Raw genomic sequence first — 20527 nt, forward strand, 5'->3', positions numbered from 1 at the left:
TATAGATTGTTTCTATAAAAAACTTTATAGAAAATTGTATAGAATTTTTTTTTATAAAATTCTATATAACAGATTGCACGAGGTCTGATGCGATGACTTTGGTAATAAATTCTAGATCCCTAACACTGGAACGAGATGAAATGATACGATTTACTGCTTATGGCCTCGTAAGACAATTTTGAAAAAATGTCAGTCTAGGCTGAAAAAAGTGGATCTTTTTTCTTCCTTTCTTTTATAAATAAAGATTAACGCCCGTATTCTTAAACCGGACTTTAGTCGTAGTTCGAGCTAAAACTAAAAAAATTACGTCATTTTAATTCATAAACCGAACTTCAACTAAATCGCCAACTAATTCAGGCCAACCTCGACTAAATCGAGACGGATTTTGATCGATTTTTTTAGTCCTGGAGGGGGCAGGCTAAATGGTCGACTAAATGGTTTTTAAACGATGTTTATGAAAAACGTAACAGTCATTGAGTTGTTATATTGGCCAGATATTGAAGAATGAAATATCTATTTTTATATTAGCTTAATTAAATATACATTGGTATATGTTATAATAATGAAAATCATCTTTATTTACAACTGTATACAAATTACATAATTTTCTTTGCGCAAGTCCGACTTCAACTACGTCACGCCATAGCGACAATGGCAGATGCGGAAATTCACCACGCGATGGAATGTTTAGGGGGCCTAGCGCTTTCTTGTCACGCTATGAAGTGCGTGGTTCGTCGCGATCATACTTTGTTGGGGGCCTAGAAAATATAAAAGTTACCGTACCGCCATGGTTCCTAAATATATTTTGAAGATTTTGTTTGTTGTTAATCAAAAGTACTTCACTGTTAAATTAATACTGATCTTGTTCTAATAATAAACGATTAAAATTATTTTTCATGTATAGTCCTGATGCGTAAAAAGTGTTGTAAGAAAATGGAAAGTGATATCAATGCGCAAAATTTCGTCTGCTCCTCAAATACTCTCTTGTCATTGGCCAATGTATAGCCTTTGTTACCCAGACGTGTGCAATTCGACTAAAAGCTCGACTTCGTTTTTGAATCGAATTTGAAGTAATAGCTCGAACTACGACTTTTTCAAGTCGAACTTCGAACTACGACTAAAGTCCGGTTTAAGAATACGGGCATTAGACAGAATCAATAGGTATATGTATTTTATAAATAGCCTATAATTCCTCATAGTGACATATACAGGTTTATGTATTTAATGAATAAGGCATATTCTTACTTTTAAACTTGTAGCTTGTTTCAATAACTCCAATAATCTCAGTTTTAATGTCATCTTTTACCCCTCTCTCATTAGAAGTATTTGACCCTTTTTTCAATCTTCGGTGATAAACCTTCAAGAGGATCCTTTCTGTTGGCACCACCTCTCCAGTACAACAATGTGAATATGGATCATTAGGTCGAAAATATAAGCTTAATTTCTTATTCTTATCTGCCAGAACCTTTAAAAAGATATTTTAAAATTATTAAAACCAGACAATGCTTTGTATCAATTTAGTAGTATCATGGATTAAGGAATAGAAGGATATGCATCAGTTTGAGATCAAACCTTTCATGACTCTTGCCGACATAGCGCGGACTGCCCACAATGTTATAAAATAAGGTGAGGAGGTGAGTCCCGTGTTCTCTGAACGTAGGGGAATGAGCTGTTAGGAGCTCATTGTACTAAGCCTCGGCATTATGTGGTAGGGTGGCCAGTTCCTTTCCACGCCGCCTTTTTTCTCCCTAGTATTTTCAACCAGGTACTCATTTTACAGCTGAGTGAACTGGGAGTTGTCGGGCATTGAACCCGGGTCTATCTGTACGACAGTCAAGTGTCCTAACCACTCGGCTATCCAACTCCTGTTGTCCTCCTTATAAAATAAACACAGTTTAATTAACCGTCATTAACAATGAAACGGTCAAGTGCCTAATATATTGTTTACTGCACATGCTCAACAACTTTTAATCTTAATGGCCATGCTTTCGTACGCTCTTATCTTTGTAGCATGATTAATATTTTATATTTTTAGCGCTAGCCGCTATGGCGACGAACAAAACTTTATGCGACGAACTTAATATAACTTTTCTGATCTCCCAGAAATATTACAAGATTATTAATAAATGTAATTACGAGATTACCGTACTGACGCGGGTATAAGCCCACCCCCCTCGAACATGAAATCACGTCAAGTTTGGGGGGTGGGCTTATACCCGAGGATCCAAAAATGCAGATCGTCAAAAACAGCACATGTACACTGTGTATTTCCACCATGCGAGCGAGCGAGCGCCCTCACGTGTACGACGTTGCCTCTAAATACACGAGGTGTAGAGTGTCGGAAAATTAAGCTTATAGCCTAGTTCGTGTAATTTATCGTAGAATATCTTATTTTAAACGTCAATTGAACAAGATTTTATCAAGCAGAAAAGCAAGTGTACAATGTTCGTTAAATAGAAATGTACCAAAGAAATTTAATAAGCTTGTTTATGGCAGCCGATACCAAATAGTGGTTTTCCGTTTTGGCGACTTGTATGTAGCGTCGTCTGTGAAGCGATCTTCGACCGCGATGGAGTGTAAACAAAACAGGACCGCTAGGCCTCATATGGCCTAGCGTATATTAGCCTAGCGTATATTAGCCTAGCTTGGTTATGATCAAAGGTAGGTGTATTCGGTGTATGGACGTCGCCAAATACAAAAATATGTATTACGACACACACTGTAGATCTTCGAATTAATGGGTGGGCTTATACCCGAGTGCCTCATTTTTCATGAAAATTAGTCAAAAGTCGGGGGTGGGCTTATACCCGAGTATGGGCTTATACCCGCGTCAGTACGGTAAATACAAATTGTTTGTAAATTGTAGTATCCTTTGGGTTTAAAAAACATTAATTTTGCCATGTTCGAAACCTGCCGCGATTGATCTACACTAATGTTTTTAGCATTTTATGACCTGTAGTAGAAAACAACAACTAGTTGTTGTCTCAGCCTACATGTTAAATTACGGCAAGGATACTAGGCCCAGGCCTTTTAGGCTTACTAGTAAACCCTATGATTTGCCGACATCGATGTAGGCCTACTGTAGGTATGCCTATTGTTAGACTAATCTTAGGTGTAGTAGCTACAACGTGTAATCATAATCTACATACTCATCGTTGTCTACTTCTTGTTGGAATAATAATACAGTAATAGACAAGGTACTTTTATGCTTCATTTGTTCATCTACTTTTCAAAACGAAACGAGCGCTAGAGAGTAGTAGAGTCAGTGGTGACGTATCGCAACTATACATAGCCAGCCAATCCCAGATCAGGGATCGCAGTTTTTATTCAATTAGGCCTGGTGATTGGATGTGATGTGGATGACATAACCCCTAGTCAATCACCAGGCACTACAATTTAAATATAATCACATCGATAATTAAGGAGATTCATGAAGAAACCACTGCTTAGCAATATATTAAAACACGTTTGTTGTACTTGTGACACAGTAAAAACATACATGGTGAAATGCATAATTTAATACTCTATAGATTAACGCAATTTGTAATGACAGGAGGTGGAATGCCAATATGATAATTCAAATATAAAAATTGTATATTTTATTAATATTACCAACTACTTAAAATTACCCGTCGTAAGAAAGTGAACTTTTCTTGTCCGATTGTGATGAAATTAAAACAGAATTGTTCAGCAATATATTGTTGTTGTCGATTAATCATCAATGCAGACATGTCAATAGAAGAATTAAACTGCGCATACGATTTCTACATGGCTACGCAAAAAATGTAACAGTCAATTCGCAGCGTTCTATAGAGGGCCGCAGTTAGAGACACAGAGTTCAATGAGCATGTTTGTTTGATTGGCAGCAGTGCTTTAGTATAGGCAAGCGCGTTGGAAAATCGTTTGATGTCACCGTCGATGCATATCCTTCTATTCTTTAATCCATGGTAGTATGTACTGTAAAATCCGTAGTTTATGATAAGTCAGTCTGCACATGCTCAGAAACATGTTGGTTGTTGTTAATTGACCACTTTGGACGAGTTAGGTTATCCGCACAAACGAAACATGCATGTTGTATATTAAAATACAAGTGCGGAAAGTTAATTTTATTAATTTAATTATTAACATTAATGTATAATACTAGTATTGTTAATGTTAGGTGCTGTGTTCTTTGTAGGGCGCCATATAAAATAGAATTTACAGTATAGGTAAATTACAGGATTCACCTACATTATACTTTTGTAATATGATTGATGACATATAAAACATACGGTATATATTAAAACACTAAAAAAAGAGGCAAAAAATGACAGTAATCTGAAGTTTCAGCGACCAGGTTTCGCGAGTTGCTACGTCATGTATCAACCTCTTCTGCCGCAATGGCAGGATCTACAAATACCATGCAAAATCAAAACAGTGTTTAATCTCAGCAGCCGGCCAACCGTATCGACTGCTAACAGCATTGGAGTTTTAATTAATTTAACTTATTCCTGGAACATAATGTATTTCATAATTCACGGTTATCTCACCGAGTAAAATGCGTGGCCATTGATATCAATTCTTATGCAGTAGAGTTGAGTTTGAATCCCCAAAACTGTTTTAATCCCCAAAACTGTTTGATATGGTATATTTTATTTTTATGTATGAGGTCATTAAAATTAATGATTTAGATCACCCTATCTCACCGATGGACCAAAATTAGTACAAACATAGAAGTGTGTGAGGAAATAACAAAAAAAAACCAAAAACTGATAAAATATCAGGTCGGAAAGGTCATGTCAGCCCTGCTTATAGTTACTCCCTCCAAACACATTAATTTCACCCAATCTCACCCATGAACTAAACTTTGTCAAAATATAGTGGTATGTGAGGAAATAAGAAAAAAATGAAAACTGACAAAATATCAGGTCGGAAAGGTCATGTCAGACCCCCTTAAAGTGACCCCCTTCACATTAATTTCAACCCATGTCATCCATACCAAATTGGTAAAAACATAGTAGTATTGTACATATCGCATATCAAAATACCAGGTGGTAAAGGTCATGTCAAAGCCTCTTACAGTTCCATTCTTTTCTACCCCGGCACACCTCCCCCATCCGACATGCCTTATTCAATTTCATTACGGTTTTATCCGCTCAAACGCAACATACACTTATACGTTAAACTATATGAACATTGACAATTATTATGCCATCCTATGACATGAAATAAATATGTTTACAGTGCTGAATTACGAGACCCATCTTTTAAATCCAATTATTAACACGAGGACGTCATCAAATTGACATATAAAGATAACTATTTTAGAAGATAATTATCTAAATAATAACCGTGTTATGTTAAGTCACGTCTCGTCTCTCGGTCATACGTCTGTGGCGGATCGCTCGAGCTGACAAGATGCGCTACTACACATTTATCATTTTCTTCTCCCTGCTCTCATCCACATATCCGGGCTAGGCCTGGCCCTAGTCTGATTTACATTTTCGCCGTCGGCAGTTTGTGATGATTGTAGGGCCTATGCCAGCGGGAGGGCTACGGGGGCTGTAAACCCTTCGTCGTCGGGAAATATAATATACAGTAAAAATCATTCGCGTTCACTTCGTAGCTTTAGCGCCTAGAAAACCGCGACGTTCCATTTTTTTAGTACGTCGGACGGAGAGCTATTACACTTTTTTGCATGCATTATTGCCGCCGGCGATCTAATAAACAATAGGTACGCACTTGTCTGCCGGTGTCCCTTTGTACGGATCGTTTAACATTGGGCCTGGCCCATTGCGGTTTACGAGTGTTCCATCCAGGGACCAGAATGTGTACTGTTAATTTCCAGGCGAACTTTACCGAAACGTTACGTTGTGTACTGTGTATCGACGTATACGCTATACAGCAAAAGGTTACGAATTATGTTCTTCTTATGTTTTTTATTTACGATTAACCCTGTACCGTGGGGTACCTAAAATAGACGTTTCACTCTAGGCTCGCCTACATTACTAAACAAACATTTTTCCAACATCTTATTATAGCTAAGTTATTACATTTCCAAAAATGTCCTGTATGTCATGAACTGCTCATCATACATTAAAGTTCCAGATTAACATCTGGGAAATAAACTGATTTTCCCCGAAGGGAAATGGTCTACGCTTACAGACGCATTCCCCTCCAAATATTAGGTAAACAGGGTCACTTTTTTAGGCCTTTAGGCCTGAATTTTTTAAAGTCATAAGTGTAGTTTTTGAAGACCTGCAGCTCTAGTTTTCAAAATTGTCTTAGCTCAATCGTCCCCAATTATAGAGCTGGTCATGGATACTTATACATTTCGTTTCATATTTCGATGTACAATATACAGTTAGTGCATTGTCTGGGAACATAGAGCTCTCTTTTTTTCAATTTTTTTCCATATTCATGGTAGGGCTGGTTCTGGAGACGTACCGGTATATATTTTGTTTTATGCTTCGACGTATAATACGTTAAATTTCCGGGACCTAGCAACTCTATTTTTCAAAATGTTCTTAGCTCCACCCCAACCATGGTGGGCTGGTCCTGTAGACGTATAATTTCGTTTCATTTATCAATATGGGCCTATATAAGTGCAATTTCCAGGTACCTAGCAGTTCTATTTTGCACAATTTTCTTAGCAGCTCAACCCTAATGGTTGTTGGTTGTTTCTTTTTTTTCGAAATACTATAATCCAATTAAATGTTCTTAGCTCTATCTCAACCTCGGTGGGCTGGTTCTCTGGTAGACTTGTAATTTCTTTTCATATATCAATGTATAATTGCAATTTCCGGGGACCTAGAGGCTCTATTTTTCAAAATGTTCTTACAGATCAGCCCATGGGTGTTAGTCTCGCGCATTTACAATTTTCGCACTCCCATCAGACAGCAACCTGCCTACGCCTCTGCGATTATAACGATATACATCTTGGCCCGTCGCACAGTATTTTATCTATATACCATACAAAATGGAAAAAGTTGGCTACCCTAAATCTGATTAAAATTACGCTATGACGCGTTGCTTCCGGGGCCGGGGGCCCTTGGCGGCCCCCTGCAATTAAAGTTCAATAAAATTAATAAAATCTGCTACAGAAGGTATGAAGAACAAAAATCAATTGCAAAAACCCCTTTTCTCTGCTTTGTATGAGCTGTGCGCACAAGTGCGTGCATAAAATGTGGAAACAAATTATGAACATTTTGAAATTCTCAAAATGGCCTGAAATGTACGCGAAATTGATTAGAAGTTAATTTTGCGCATTTTGGAATTTCAAATACGCATACTCGCATAATTTTTTGCGTAGCACAGTATTTTTATCATGTCAAAAGTTGCTCCATATTATGAAATACACAGTTGTAAAGTTTCATTGAAAAATACATTTTTGTTCAGAATTTATGATCAACCATAAAATTTCATAAAAATCGTGCGCAACTTACGCTGTTCGACTCTAACATCATATAAGAAAGTTTCCTGCACATCTACACTTCAAGGCCAATCTTTTTACCAAGTTATACAAAGTTATGTTTACAAGCAAGGGGATATGCTGCACACACAAATCGTGAAAAGAAAGAACTAGATTGAATTCTTCACTTTGACAATGACAAGATTTTGTTATCCACGAAAACGCCACATGCACATACATTAAATATGACGCCGACAATTATTATGCCATCCTATTATTATTAAATAATGTTTACAGTGCTGAATTTTACCACTTTTTTGTCATAAAGCATACTGTAACAGTATTTACGGAATCCACTGTATATTTTATATACAGTGTATAGTTGAAATTATGAGTCCCATCTTTTAAAGACACCTTCCCTACGTTTTTTAGATCTAATTTAAGATCACAAACTATATTTAATGTAAAAATAATACTATATGGTCCTATTGCGATACCTTTTTTCGTCTTTAAATGGTTAAAAATGTGAAAAATAAGTTGATTCTAATAATTATAGCGGCCCGCGGCTATAAATCCCAAAATGCATTGCGCGCGGATTGATATTTTTGTTTTTATTTCTGTAATTCACCCACTTTTCGATCGATCGTGAGACCAAAAAGAATGGAAGACTCCAAACTTTTCAACGAAAATACCGGGTTTTCCCCAATTTGTATAAACGGAGTCTGACAAAAATAGAAAGACAATAATGCAGCAACTATACAACGTCAGGCTAGGTATATAGCTAGCGTAAGATGTTCGTACCTTACCGATGTTTACCAGCTAGGCCTACAAAACTAAGCCTAGCTAGGCTAGGCCTAAAGACCGTCAACGAGAGGTCACTCGCCGCGAACTTAGGTAGTGCATTGTTTCTCACTTTTTATCATAATTTACAATAAAACGTACTTTTAAGACAAGGAATGACCTGGTTTAATGTTTTGAAAGTAATATATATATATGTATTATTTTTACAAATTTCAATATAAAATTTAATGACAAAAAGAGAGATCGACGTTTCGGTACCATCATAGAACCATTTTCAAGATCAAGTGAATACAAAACAATAATAATTATGTGCACTAAGCACCAAAGTTGGAGACAGGAAATGCTAATTGAGGGCTAATTAAGTAATTAGCTCCTCCTACTGAGTTAGATAAACAATTTAGCTTTTATGGAATCCGATTGTTTATTGAGTGTAGGTTTTATCTCTTTGATCCACAACATCTCCTTAATTAGGCAATCAAACTTATTGTTGCATTTAGATAAGACCCTAAAGTATTCTGAGATATCACCAGTTATGCCATGTTGTTTTAGGTGATCGCCTATAATACTTTTGTTATGTTCATTAATGCGTTTGTAAAGGTGTCGCCAAGTGTAACAGACATAGTTTGTATCACACAAACCACATTGAAATTTGTACACAACGCATTGTGAATTAATGATTCTGGGTTTCATTTCTTTAGGTTTTTATTAAGAGTGCGCTTTTAGTTTTACAGTAGTATAGGATAGCCTACTGCCTAGGGATTACGGTCGAAGCGGCCGCCAACTAAAGCGGCCGCTAGTTCAATAACGGTAATCTGTATGGAATGCCGTGTGCGCTTTGATTGTCGTTGTTTTGTAATCTTTGATTGTCATTGTTTCGACAGGTTTTCTTTACCTCGGACGTAAATAACAATCTACATTATTATGTAATTTATTCTCTTTTTTTTACAGATTGAATGTGATACGCGTACGTTCTTTTAAACGAAATGGCGAGTCGATGATTACTTATTTTAACTGTTCTAAATAATATACATATGTTTAATAAAGTCTATAAAATACATTGTGGTGTTTATATTGTATATTAATAAAATATAATAATAAGCCAATTATTAAGAATTATATATAAATAAACCAATCAATAAAGTAAATCAAAATATATAAATATATTAATAATTTAAAATATTTGTTATTGTATATTAATTAATTAGTAAAGTAACTAGTAGTGTTCGCAATCATAATTTAATTACAATAACATGATGACAGCAATTTATTTAATATCCCTACACTATTTTATTACTTCAGATATTTAAATATTGATCAATTGAAAATGAGTTTTAAATACTAAAATAAGATGAAAGTGTCTGTTTGATACGGTAATTAATTACGCGAATTTCTGCTAATAACTCGACTGACGGCCAGCAATAGTGCTGCTGCACATTAGGTGCGCGTCCCATGTTGCTTTATTGAAAACACAAACAATGTATTACAATGGAATAACACTTAAATGTATAACACACCCTAATACTAATAATAAAAACCAAGATTCGATAGTACAGTATGTAAATGAGATATAAATATTCGGCAATACCGTACGTAAATTATTATTGCAATACTGTATAAAGATTCGATAGTATGTAAACAAGATATAAATATTCGGCAATACCATACGTAAATTATTAATGCAATACTGTATAAAGATTCGATAGTATGTAAACAAGATATAAATATTCGGCAATACTGTACGTAAATTATTATTTAATGCAATACTGTATAAAGATTCAATTAAGTCTGTAAATGAGATATCAAGATTCGGCAATACCGTACGTAAATTATTAATGCAATACTGTATAAAGATTCGATAGTATGTAAAAATGAGATATAAAAGATTCGGCAATACCGTACGTAAATTATTATGCAATACTGTATAAAGATTCAATAGTATGTAAACGAGATATAAAGATTCGGCAATACCGTACGTAAATTATTAATGCAATACTGTATAAAGATTCGATAGTATGTCAAATGAGATATCAAGATTCGGCAATACCGTACGTAAATTGTTAATGCAATACTGTATAAAGATTCAATAGTACATACATATGTCAAATGAGATATCAAGATTCGGCAATACCGTACGTAAATTATTAATGCAATACTGTATAAAGATTCGATAGTATGTAAAAATGAGATATAAAGATTCGGCAATACCGTACGTAAATTATTATTGCAATACTGTATAAAGATTCAATAGTATGTAAACGAGATATAAAGATTTGGCAATACCGTATACGTAAATTATTAATGCAATACTGTATAAAGATTCGATAGTATGTAAAAATGAGATATAAAGATTCGGCAATACCGTACGTAAATTATTATTGCAATACTGTATAAAGATTCAATAGTATGTAAACGAGATATAAAGATTTGGCAATACCGTATACGTAAATTATTAATGCAATACTGTATAAAGATTCGATAGTATATAAACGAGGTATAAATATTCGGCAATGACGTACGTAAATTATTAATGCAATACTGTATAAGGATTCGATAGTGTATAAACGAGATATAAATATTCGGCAATGACGTACGTAAATTATTATTGCAATACTGTATAAAGATTCGATAGTATGTAAACAAGATATAAATATTCGGCAATACCGTACGTAAATTATTAATGCAATACTGTATAAAGATTCGATAGTGTATAAACGAGATATAAATATTCGGCAATGACGTACGTAAATTATTATTGCAATACTGTATAAAGATTCGATAGTATGTAAACAAGATATAAATATTCGGCAATACCGTACGTAAATTATTAATGCAATACTGTATAAAGATTTGATAGTACTGTATGTAAACAAGATATAAAGATTCGGCAATACCGTACGTAAATTATTATTGCAATACTGTATAAAGATTCGATAGTATGTAAATGAGATATAAATATTTGGCAATACCGTACGTAAATTATTATTGCAATACTGTATAAATTTTGATAGTTAAATGTAAATGAGATATAAATATTCGGCAATACCGTACATAAATTATTGCAATACTGTATAAAATTCGATAGTTAAATGTAAATGAGATATAAATATTCGGCAATACCGTACGTAAATTATTATTGCAATACTGTATAAAATTTGATAGTATGTAAATGAGATATAAAGATTCGGCAATACCGTACGTAAATTATTATTATTGCAATACTGTATAAGGATTCAATAGTATGTAAACGAGATATAAAGGTTCGGCAAAATATATTTCGATATATGTATTAGTTAATAGTAAATACAAATAAAATATACATTGATTTATCGGCAGGCAAACTTAATTATTATAGAAATATAAAGATTTGATAGTACATGAGTTGGCTTATATTTATTTAGCTGTAACTCAACTCGCCATAGGCCATGGCGTTGACAACGACAATCAAAGATTAAAGCGCACATGGCGTTCCATACAAATGACGATATTAAACTGGCGGCCGCTTTGGTTGGCGGCCGCTTCGACCATACTCCCTGCCTAGGCTACATGCAATATAACCACATACAATATTATTAAGGCATAAAACTTAAAAGACCGTGCGAAGTAGGATGGTGGGTTACTGAATTACGATCATCTCGGTCGCGTTTCATTTCGGTCGCGTGTCAATTAAGGTCAATTTTCAACAATATCGATCGTGGTGTATGGCGCGTCAATTATGCATAAAGCATACGAAAATGGATGCTATTGTAGGATTGAGACTTAACTGTCCGATTTAACTCTCTTTCAGCACTCGGTACGTGTAGCAGTTCGAATTTATAAACCTGTTTGCATTTTGTAACGATTTTTATCTATATTTTAAGGACACAACAAGTAGCTTACGAAAACGACTCCAATATGTTAATAATTATGAATGAGTAAATTGGGAATATTTGTCTGGTGCCAGTTAAAATCAGTGAGAGACTTTACTGAGCTTTTTTATACACTATATTGCACTGAAAGATATTATTACGATTATGTATGTAATGTAACATTTTTTAAAAGCATAATGCATTGACGTGTCGCATTATGTCTCGTGCTATTGAATTAGAATGAAACCATATTGCCTGTTGACAACGAGGACCAACAACGACCTTGAGGGGTCCACAACAGTCTCGAAAACAGAGACCTCGAAAACAGAGACCAGAGACCCCCACTAAAACGTCTCAATATTACGTAATATAGGGGGTCTCTGTTTTCGAGAAAAACTCAAAAACAGAGACCCCACTAAAACGTCTCAATATTAAGTCAATATTATGTTATATTACATAGCCTATGTAAATACGCGAACGTGATTGGTTGAAACTGCATCACATGACTACCGCTGCGAGGATCGTAAATCGTATATATCCTCGAGAACGATGATATTGACTGTGTAATTTTCGCGTAATAATCGTGTCCCCTGTCATTAATCATATAAATTCTCGAGTACGATGATATTGACTGTGTAATTTTCGTGTGCAACACTCGAGTTTGCCGATAAATAAACAAAAGTCATCTACTCGATCTTGAACTCGGGTGGAATTGTCACTCCATCGCAAGACAACGTTTCATCCGCTGGGCCACGGAATTTGCTTGAAGAAATTAATTTTCTAAACTATTTAAGCTATGCATACATAGCGCCCTCATTTGTTATAAGTCCACCCTAAATGTGATGAAACACCGTTTGTGATTGGTCAATACTCACGGTAGTAACCTAGTAACTAGTACGCGCTGAACATCCGGTGATTCGGCTCCTCGAAGATCGAGAGAAGACGAATTCTTTATTCGGCCTACCTGATTATAATATTATTATTAATAGGCTTATTGATGGAAATTCTTCTGTTAATTTAAACGACCTAGGCCTAAGTGAATATTTTATTGCCAAGGAATCATTAATTAGTAATTATCTGTATATTATTCTTCGCAAGGTAAGGTGTCTAGGCAGGCTTGTTTTAAATACAATACAAATACTATAGGAGGCCTAGGCCTAGCCTAGCTTCACCCAACCCAGCAGACTTGTTCTTGGCTATATAATATAACAGATATTGCCTTTTATATCGGTTAAATATAAGATTTGACATCCCCTCGGGAATGATATTAAGTTCTCGGGGAATATATATTCCCTCGAACTTAATATCATTCCCTCGGGGATGTCAAATCTTATATTTAACCTCTAAGCAGTCAATATCTGTATAATATAGGGGGTCTCTGTTTTCGAGAAAAACTCGAAAACAGAGACCCCCACTAAAACGTCTATTATATTGGGGGTCTCTTTTTTCGAGATTTCCCGAGACCCCCTAATATAATCCCTGTTTATTAAGAGTGAGTGTGTAATACCCACCAAGCTTGGTCACAAATTATTAACACCCAACTTTTATCGCAAAAACCGTGAATTTATGTTTATTTATTTATCAATTTTTTTTTTTTTTAATTCATTTCTTTTTTAAGGCTCGCGCGCCCAACACAATATATTTGTCTTCATCCTCCAGTCTGCCTCAAAGTCTGACCTCATATCATTTTGTTATTGCATTGTACGTTATTAGGTGATCATTTAGAATAAAATGATCACCTATTGTTATTGTATGAAATCTTTATTATTATTTTTTTTTTTGGTTATCCGCAACGAAGTTGCAGGATAACCTCTTGTGATTGTACGAAATCATCATCATCTTTTTTGTCATCTTCTTTCTTTCTGTATGATTTTTGTGTAACGCTTTTCTCTAAAACTTGCAAACATAACATTTTGTTAACTATGTTAACATTTTGACATTCACGTAACGTCGTCAAGCGAAGCTTTTCATGATGTTTACAATTGCGCAACGCGACGTACGCGCGATTTAACGATTTTCTCGTATTTAACATATGTCGAAAACCAAATAACATTTTAAAGTGAAACTTTGCAAAAGTTTAATTTATATCATGCGCTAACTGTCTGTTGAAAAAAAATTGCGTGTTTTAAACAAAGTTACGCGCGCACGCGCATTTAAAATTTCAAAATGCGCAATATTTATTTCTAATCAACTTTCTACGCGTTTCATGTCGTTTTAAGCATGTAAAAAATTCCCACGCTTGCGCACATTTTTACGTGTGCGGTGCGCACGTAGCATTGAAAACATATTTTTTTCGCGTGATTTATGTTTTTCCAGCCTTTTCTAGTAATTTTACCAAATTTTAAACAATTTCGATTTAAAGATACGTCATACGAGCACGTCGAATTGGACAATTTGCGCGCGTTTTTTATGAAAAGGTTAAAAAATTCGTTTAAAATATGCCTTTTTTTAAACAGTCGTAATTTCTAAACTAGACGGTCAACTTTTTGTGGATGGTATATTCTGGAAGTAGATGAGTTGTAGATATCGGATCAGGTATTAATATGGCTAACCGGACATTGTGACGTCATTGTATGGCCACGCGAATATAAAATTTAGGATTTTTGTATCTTTCGTCATAGCTCATTACATTGAATAGAGCGCATCTCCTCTTATCCGTTTTTCATTTTCACCCCGATTTTGATATTGTCTAGGTCAATCAAGTATCTTTCGCAGGAGTTAAAAATATTTTAATTTTTTTGACGTCATCATGCCTAAAAATTTAAATCACGTGTGGCATTAATTTCATCTTTACAGTAAATTTTAATCTGTTATAGCTCATAAGAATAAAATGTGATAATCACGATTAAAACTTTTTCTGGAAGCTATTGGATTGTAGATACGAAATTATGTAAAAATGTTGCCAATCGGATGTTGTGACGTCATCATATGGCCAGTTAAATAAAAAAGGTCGTATTTTCATCTTTTGCGTCATAATTCATTACATTTAAAAGAGCGCGCATCAATATTTCACGTATTCAAATTTCTTCTACACGCTAATACGTTGTTGCTGAGATAATTTCCTTTCGGAATTGCTACCTTCGCATTTCATTTTAAAACAGTCAACATGTTAAAGATTGCAATAAATAGCGGGTCCCATAATTTCACCTATTCTACACTGTATGTGATATGGATACAGAGTATACTGTGTATACTATATATGAATTTAAATAATAAAATTCAGCAATAACAACATATCATATTCTTCAGTTCAGGTCATAATGCCAACGTGAACACTTCCTTTTGTCCTCAACCTATCCCCTTAATGTTAATGTTGCACCACTTGCGCGGCGGATAACCAAACTCGTCAAAGTGACGAGTTACATGTCTAGTCTTTTTATTGTTTCTGTACACTATTTTGTGTAACAATTATCTCAAAAAGTTTAATGTCAATGATTACCAAAATTTCAGAATATCTTTCAAATAATATAAATTAATCCTAATTAGCTTTCCAGCGTGATCACTCATCCATGACGTCATTTATACGCCATTTTGTGAAATCACATTATTAATCATATCTCCATAATTCATTATGACATATTAATGAAATTCACTACAGGTAAACTTCAGGTCAAGGGTAAAAATGTTAGCAAATAAAAAGTTGCGCGTTTCAAGGTCATGCACGTGAAATCGCGCGTTAAAAATTTAAAACGCGCAAAATTAGGTTTTGATCAATTTAGAGCATGAATTAGGCCATTTGCGCGTTTCAAAAAATTACTGCGCAAAAATGCGTTTTTGTGCGCACGATTCTTAAAATGCGTAAAAAAATATAATTTGATGTATAAATCACATTCTACTCACAATCCTTAGTACATTCACCAATTTTGAGTCCATTCCGACTTAAAATAATGCTATACGAGCACGTTAAAAATGACAAAATGCGCACACTAATTGTACAAAAGTGCTAAAAATGGTAAAAAATAAGGACTTTTTAAAATGAATATAACTCTTCAGAATGGCAGATGACCCCCAATTTTTTTAACTTATTATGGAAGCCAATCAGTTGTAGATACAAATGTATACACATTAGACGTACAAAATGGTATGACTTCATCAAATGGCCACTTGAATTTAAAAATTAGGAATTTTTATCTTTTTGTGTGAGTTATCACATTCAATAGAGCGCATCTCCGTTATTTGAGCCCGATTTTCGCACAACTTTTAGTATGTGCTTGCTCAATTAATTATTCTTCTAATGAGTTGTCAACATTTTTATTTTGATGACGTCATCACGCGTAAAAACTTGAAAAACCTAGGTCGTGTAATTTCAGCTACACCATACATTTGAATATCTTATAGCTCTTCAGAATTAAAGGTGACCTTGAAGATTATAACTTATCATGAAAGCTGATGAAATGTAGATATGAATTCATATTAAAATTAAGCCTATCGGATGTTGTGATGTTATCATATGGCCAGTTGAAGTTAAAAAGTAGTTTTTAAATTTCTTTAGTCAAAGTTATACAAATTTCAAAGACCGCGCATTGCGCTTCTACGTGTCAAATTTTCTTCCAATCCTTATATTTATTTCCTCAATTCATTATCTTTCTAAATTGTCATCTTTGAGTTTATTTTGAAAATTCCATCATACCAAAAAATTAGAACACGATATGAGTCCCGTAATTTCACCTATGCTTCACTGTATATAGATATACAGTATATACTGTACATATTGTATGACACATAATAGGTAGAACTCAGCACTATAAGTGTATATGCATCATGTCATAGGATGGCGTACATCAACTTTTAACGATCGTATGTTAACGTACATGCATGTTTAAAAAATGTTAATTTTATTAAAATGATAAAAATGATCACCTATAATTCGTCAAAGTGATGAATTAAATTCTAGTTATCTTTTATGCTTGTAAATAAATGTTACGAAACTAGTGTCAGCTTTTTAAATAATCTCCCGCTTTTTAGCTTCTAAAAGGCACAGCATGCATTTATACATCTTACTTCTGGGACGTCGACCTTGTATTCCAAAATGACAGTCTTTTTACACGCGTTCAAGAATTCATCAATCTCTTCTTATCGTTGCGGCATGTTCTTTGATCGGCATATCAGTTACCGTTTATTACTGATACATCATTCTTGAGACGTTTTAGTGGGGACTCCACCCCCACTAAAACGTCTAAATAATACGTTATATAGGGGCCTCTGTTTTCGAGCTTTTCTCGAAAATAGAGACGGACCCCCTATATAATGTAATATTGAGACGGTTTAGTGGGGGTGTCTGTTAAACAGAGACCCCCTATATAACGTATTATTTAGACGTTTTAGTGGGGGGGGGGGGTGTCTCGGGTCTCTGGTCTCTGTTTTCGAGGTCTCTCTGTTTTCGAGACACCCGCATCACAACAGACTGAATCGAAAAGGACGACGTGGTAAGAAAATTACTTTTCAATTATAATATTATGTATTATGTTGTTAACTTGCTCATGATAATATAGTATATCGTTATTTTTGTTATTTCAGCAAAACTTCAACTCTACCTCTTAATCGGGCTGCTGCATGAGTTCATCGCGAAGATGTTGACCGGCTTCAGCGACGACGTGCAACTAGAACGCTCTTACACCTCTGGGACGAGTATCGCGCAGGCCAACGATCGGAGAGATCGCTCCTTACGCTGGATCGCGCGTTATATCAAATGATGTTCGCGATTTGTAGATGAGATAGATGTAAATATTGCTAATAAATAAAAGATTAAATAAATAGATAAATTAAATAACGTCTGTAGATGTAAATAGAGGTAAACATTGTTAATAAATAAAATATTAAATACATAGATAAATTAAATAACGTTTGTAGATGTAAATAAAAAGGTTTCAATATTCAATTTGAATGATGAATGTAAACATTTGTATATGCGTTTTTGTTTAAAAAATAAAAGGATTGAATTGAAAAACAGTGTGAAACGAGTTTGTTTTGCATTACATTAACGTATCTATGTTTTGTTTTTAAATATATGTAAATATTTGTGTATATGTTTTTGTTTTGAAAATAAAAAGATTGAATGATCATTGACAAAAGTGTAAAGTGAGTTTGTATGTTATTTTTCCCGTCAGAAACAAATAGAATATTTACAAAATATAATGCTTATAAAAACATTTAAAAAAAAGTTAAACTAATATTAATAACATATTGTTTTTACAATATTTATTTAAATATAATGATTATTATATAAAATCATTTTTAAATAAACACCTAAAAAACAATAGAGACTACACTTCGATCTTTAATTAGAGCTTACAGTGTACAGTACTGCATTGAGCGGCGTTCCATAGAAATCGCCGGAAGTTCGATTTACCGGAAGCGCGACCGAGATGATCCGATACCGGTTACTGCTAGTTGGATCTCTGCTAGTTACAATACTTAATACAATATTACCAATTATATTATTTTTAGTTATCTTAGTTACGGTAGGTCTATCTAGGCCTAGCTTAGTCTAGAGGCTTCTATAAGGCTAGGCCTAGGCCCTAGCATAGACTAGGCCTAGGCTAGTAGTAGGCTAGGGCCTAGGCCTAGGCTAAGCCTATTAATATTATTGCGGCGCCTAAATAATACCATACCATTGAAAGGGTTTCCTGGCCTTTAAAACATTCCATCAAATTATGAACATTTTCTACTTTTCCTGGAAATTCAACACAAACTAGGCCTACGCCTATCGTTTTATTTGTCAACATTTCACGTTTCATTTTGTTTGTTTTCTGGTGTGAGGCCTAGGCTAGTCATTTAATGTTAGAAAAAAGGATACCACCCCCATACCAAAATAATGTACAGCAGGTATATTCAGAGCGTCATTAATTCTGACGACTGGAGCATTCTCTACGGAGCGCCATTTATGCCTTTATTAACTTCAATTGCTCAAGTGGACCCAATTTAGCACCAGGGTAGCACAGTGATATAAAATAGAAATTACTTTTAATATCGTTTCGTATGTTAATACACTGTGCTCAAGTGGACCCAATTTGGAGCCAGTGGAGCACAGTGATATAAAATAGAAATAAAGTCACTCAATTTTAATATCTTTTCGTATGTTATACACTGTGCTCCAGTGGACCCAATTCAGTTTCAATATATTTTCGTATGTTAATACACTGTGCTCCAGTGGATCCAATTTGGCGCGGGTGGAGCACAGCGAAATAGTCACATACAAAAACATCGAGAAAAAATTCAAAAACCTTTCAAACTTAGTATATAATTGTTCAATATCGGTTACTCCATCCGTAATATGCAAAAGAAAAATTAGTTTCAAGCCATATCAGTGATTATAATAACTTGCGTTTTCTAAGATAAATACTTATTTAGTGTCCCTGGAAAGTGCACCTATTTATTGAAATATGAAATTAAATAATATTAAGTCCAGTACTAGCCCACCATGGTTGGGGCAGAGCTGGCTAATAATGAAAATAGAGCCAATTATAATTATACTTACTACTATACATTAATTACCTATGATAATTACGATAATGTTAAAATTGACAGACTATTCAGACGCGACTTCAAAATGTTAGTTTTCTACTTTAAAAACTCGACATCGAAAGTGCGTCATAGTAACAGTCCTCTACCTTATTTGATTAACTTAATCAACGAATTTAATTTGTGAGTTGCGCCCTTCGATCCTTTTTTTTTGTTTTGTTTTTTGTTGTTTTTTTAAAATTGTAATCACTTATTTTAATGTTATCATGAAATGCAATTCAGCTTGGGACGCATACGTCCCTATATGCTGCTATATTTTATGATTTTTTTTTTGTAAATTTGTTGTTTTCATTTTTGAATAAAGATATACCAGTCAATAATAGTATATGCCTAAGGCCTTGTCCGGCGGCGGAATTAGTCTAATCTTCGAAATTTGTCTAGAAATCCGCATATTTGCAAATGTTCTATATTTTGATCTTATTTCACTCTCTATTAACCCCATACAAAAACCATCGGAGACAAACTATCTGTTCTAAACATGTTAATTCTGGAGCGGTTCGGCCACTCACACCAACCACCATAAACGCAGAGAAGTAGAGAGTGATCCATCGTCAGAACATACGTACCTCCATGGTCAGAATGACGCTCTCTGTTACGTCTCTGCGCCCCAGCGTTGCCAGCTATAAAATTTAAATTATGCCGTAGCCTGTCTCAAATAATGGCAGATTGAAATATGTTCGGAAATATCATAAAAATATATTAATGTCTTCAAGACCTCAGCCCCACCATGGTTGGAAAATTTTGAAAAATAGAGCCATATCCAAAAATGGCACTTATAACTTAAAATAGGAAATAAAAATGTATATTAGTGTCTCTAAGACCTCAGCACAAACATTTTTTTGGTTATCCGCACTTGGCAGATAACCCCTTGTTATTGTCAGGATCTTTTTTTCTTATCTTTTCTTATTCTTCTTTCTTTCCACGAATTTTGTTTGCGCGTGTATCTCTAAATCTTCTCAACATAACATTG

At 34.4% G+C, this 20527-nt stretch overlaps 1 protein-coding gene across 2 annotated transcripts in view; it reads right to left on the reverse strand.

Moving 5' to 3' along the window:
• LOC140046563 (general transcription factor 3C polypeptide 5-like) overlaps positions 1 to 18806 on the reverse strand; it is a 53967-nt gene extending 35161 nt beyond the window's left edge. For both annotated transcript variants that reach the window (XR_011844810.1, XM_072091257.1), the window contains exons 1-2: positions 18648 to 18806; positions 1246 to 1465 (exon numbers count right to left, since the gene is read on the reverse strand). Coding sequence is in view for 1 of the 2 variants with exons in the window: in XM_072091257.1 (XP_071947358.1) it covers positions 1246 to 1465; positions 18648 to 18773 (346 nt within the window). In the remaining variant the exon portion in view is untranslated. The remainder of the gene's footprint in view (positions 1 to 1245; positions 1466 to 18647) is intronic.
• Positions 18807 to 20527: the final 1721 nt, after the last annotated feature.

This window comes from Antedon mediterranea, chromosome 4, assembly GCF_964355755.1.
Source record: "Antedon mediterranea chromosome 4, ecAntMedi1.1, whole genome shotgun sequence".
NCBI classification, from domain to species: domain Eukaryota; kingdom Metazoa; phylum Echinodermata; class Crinoidea; order Comatulida; family Antedonidae; genus Antedon; species Antedon mediterranea.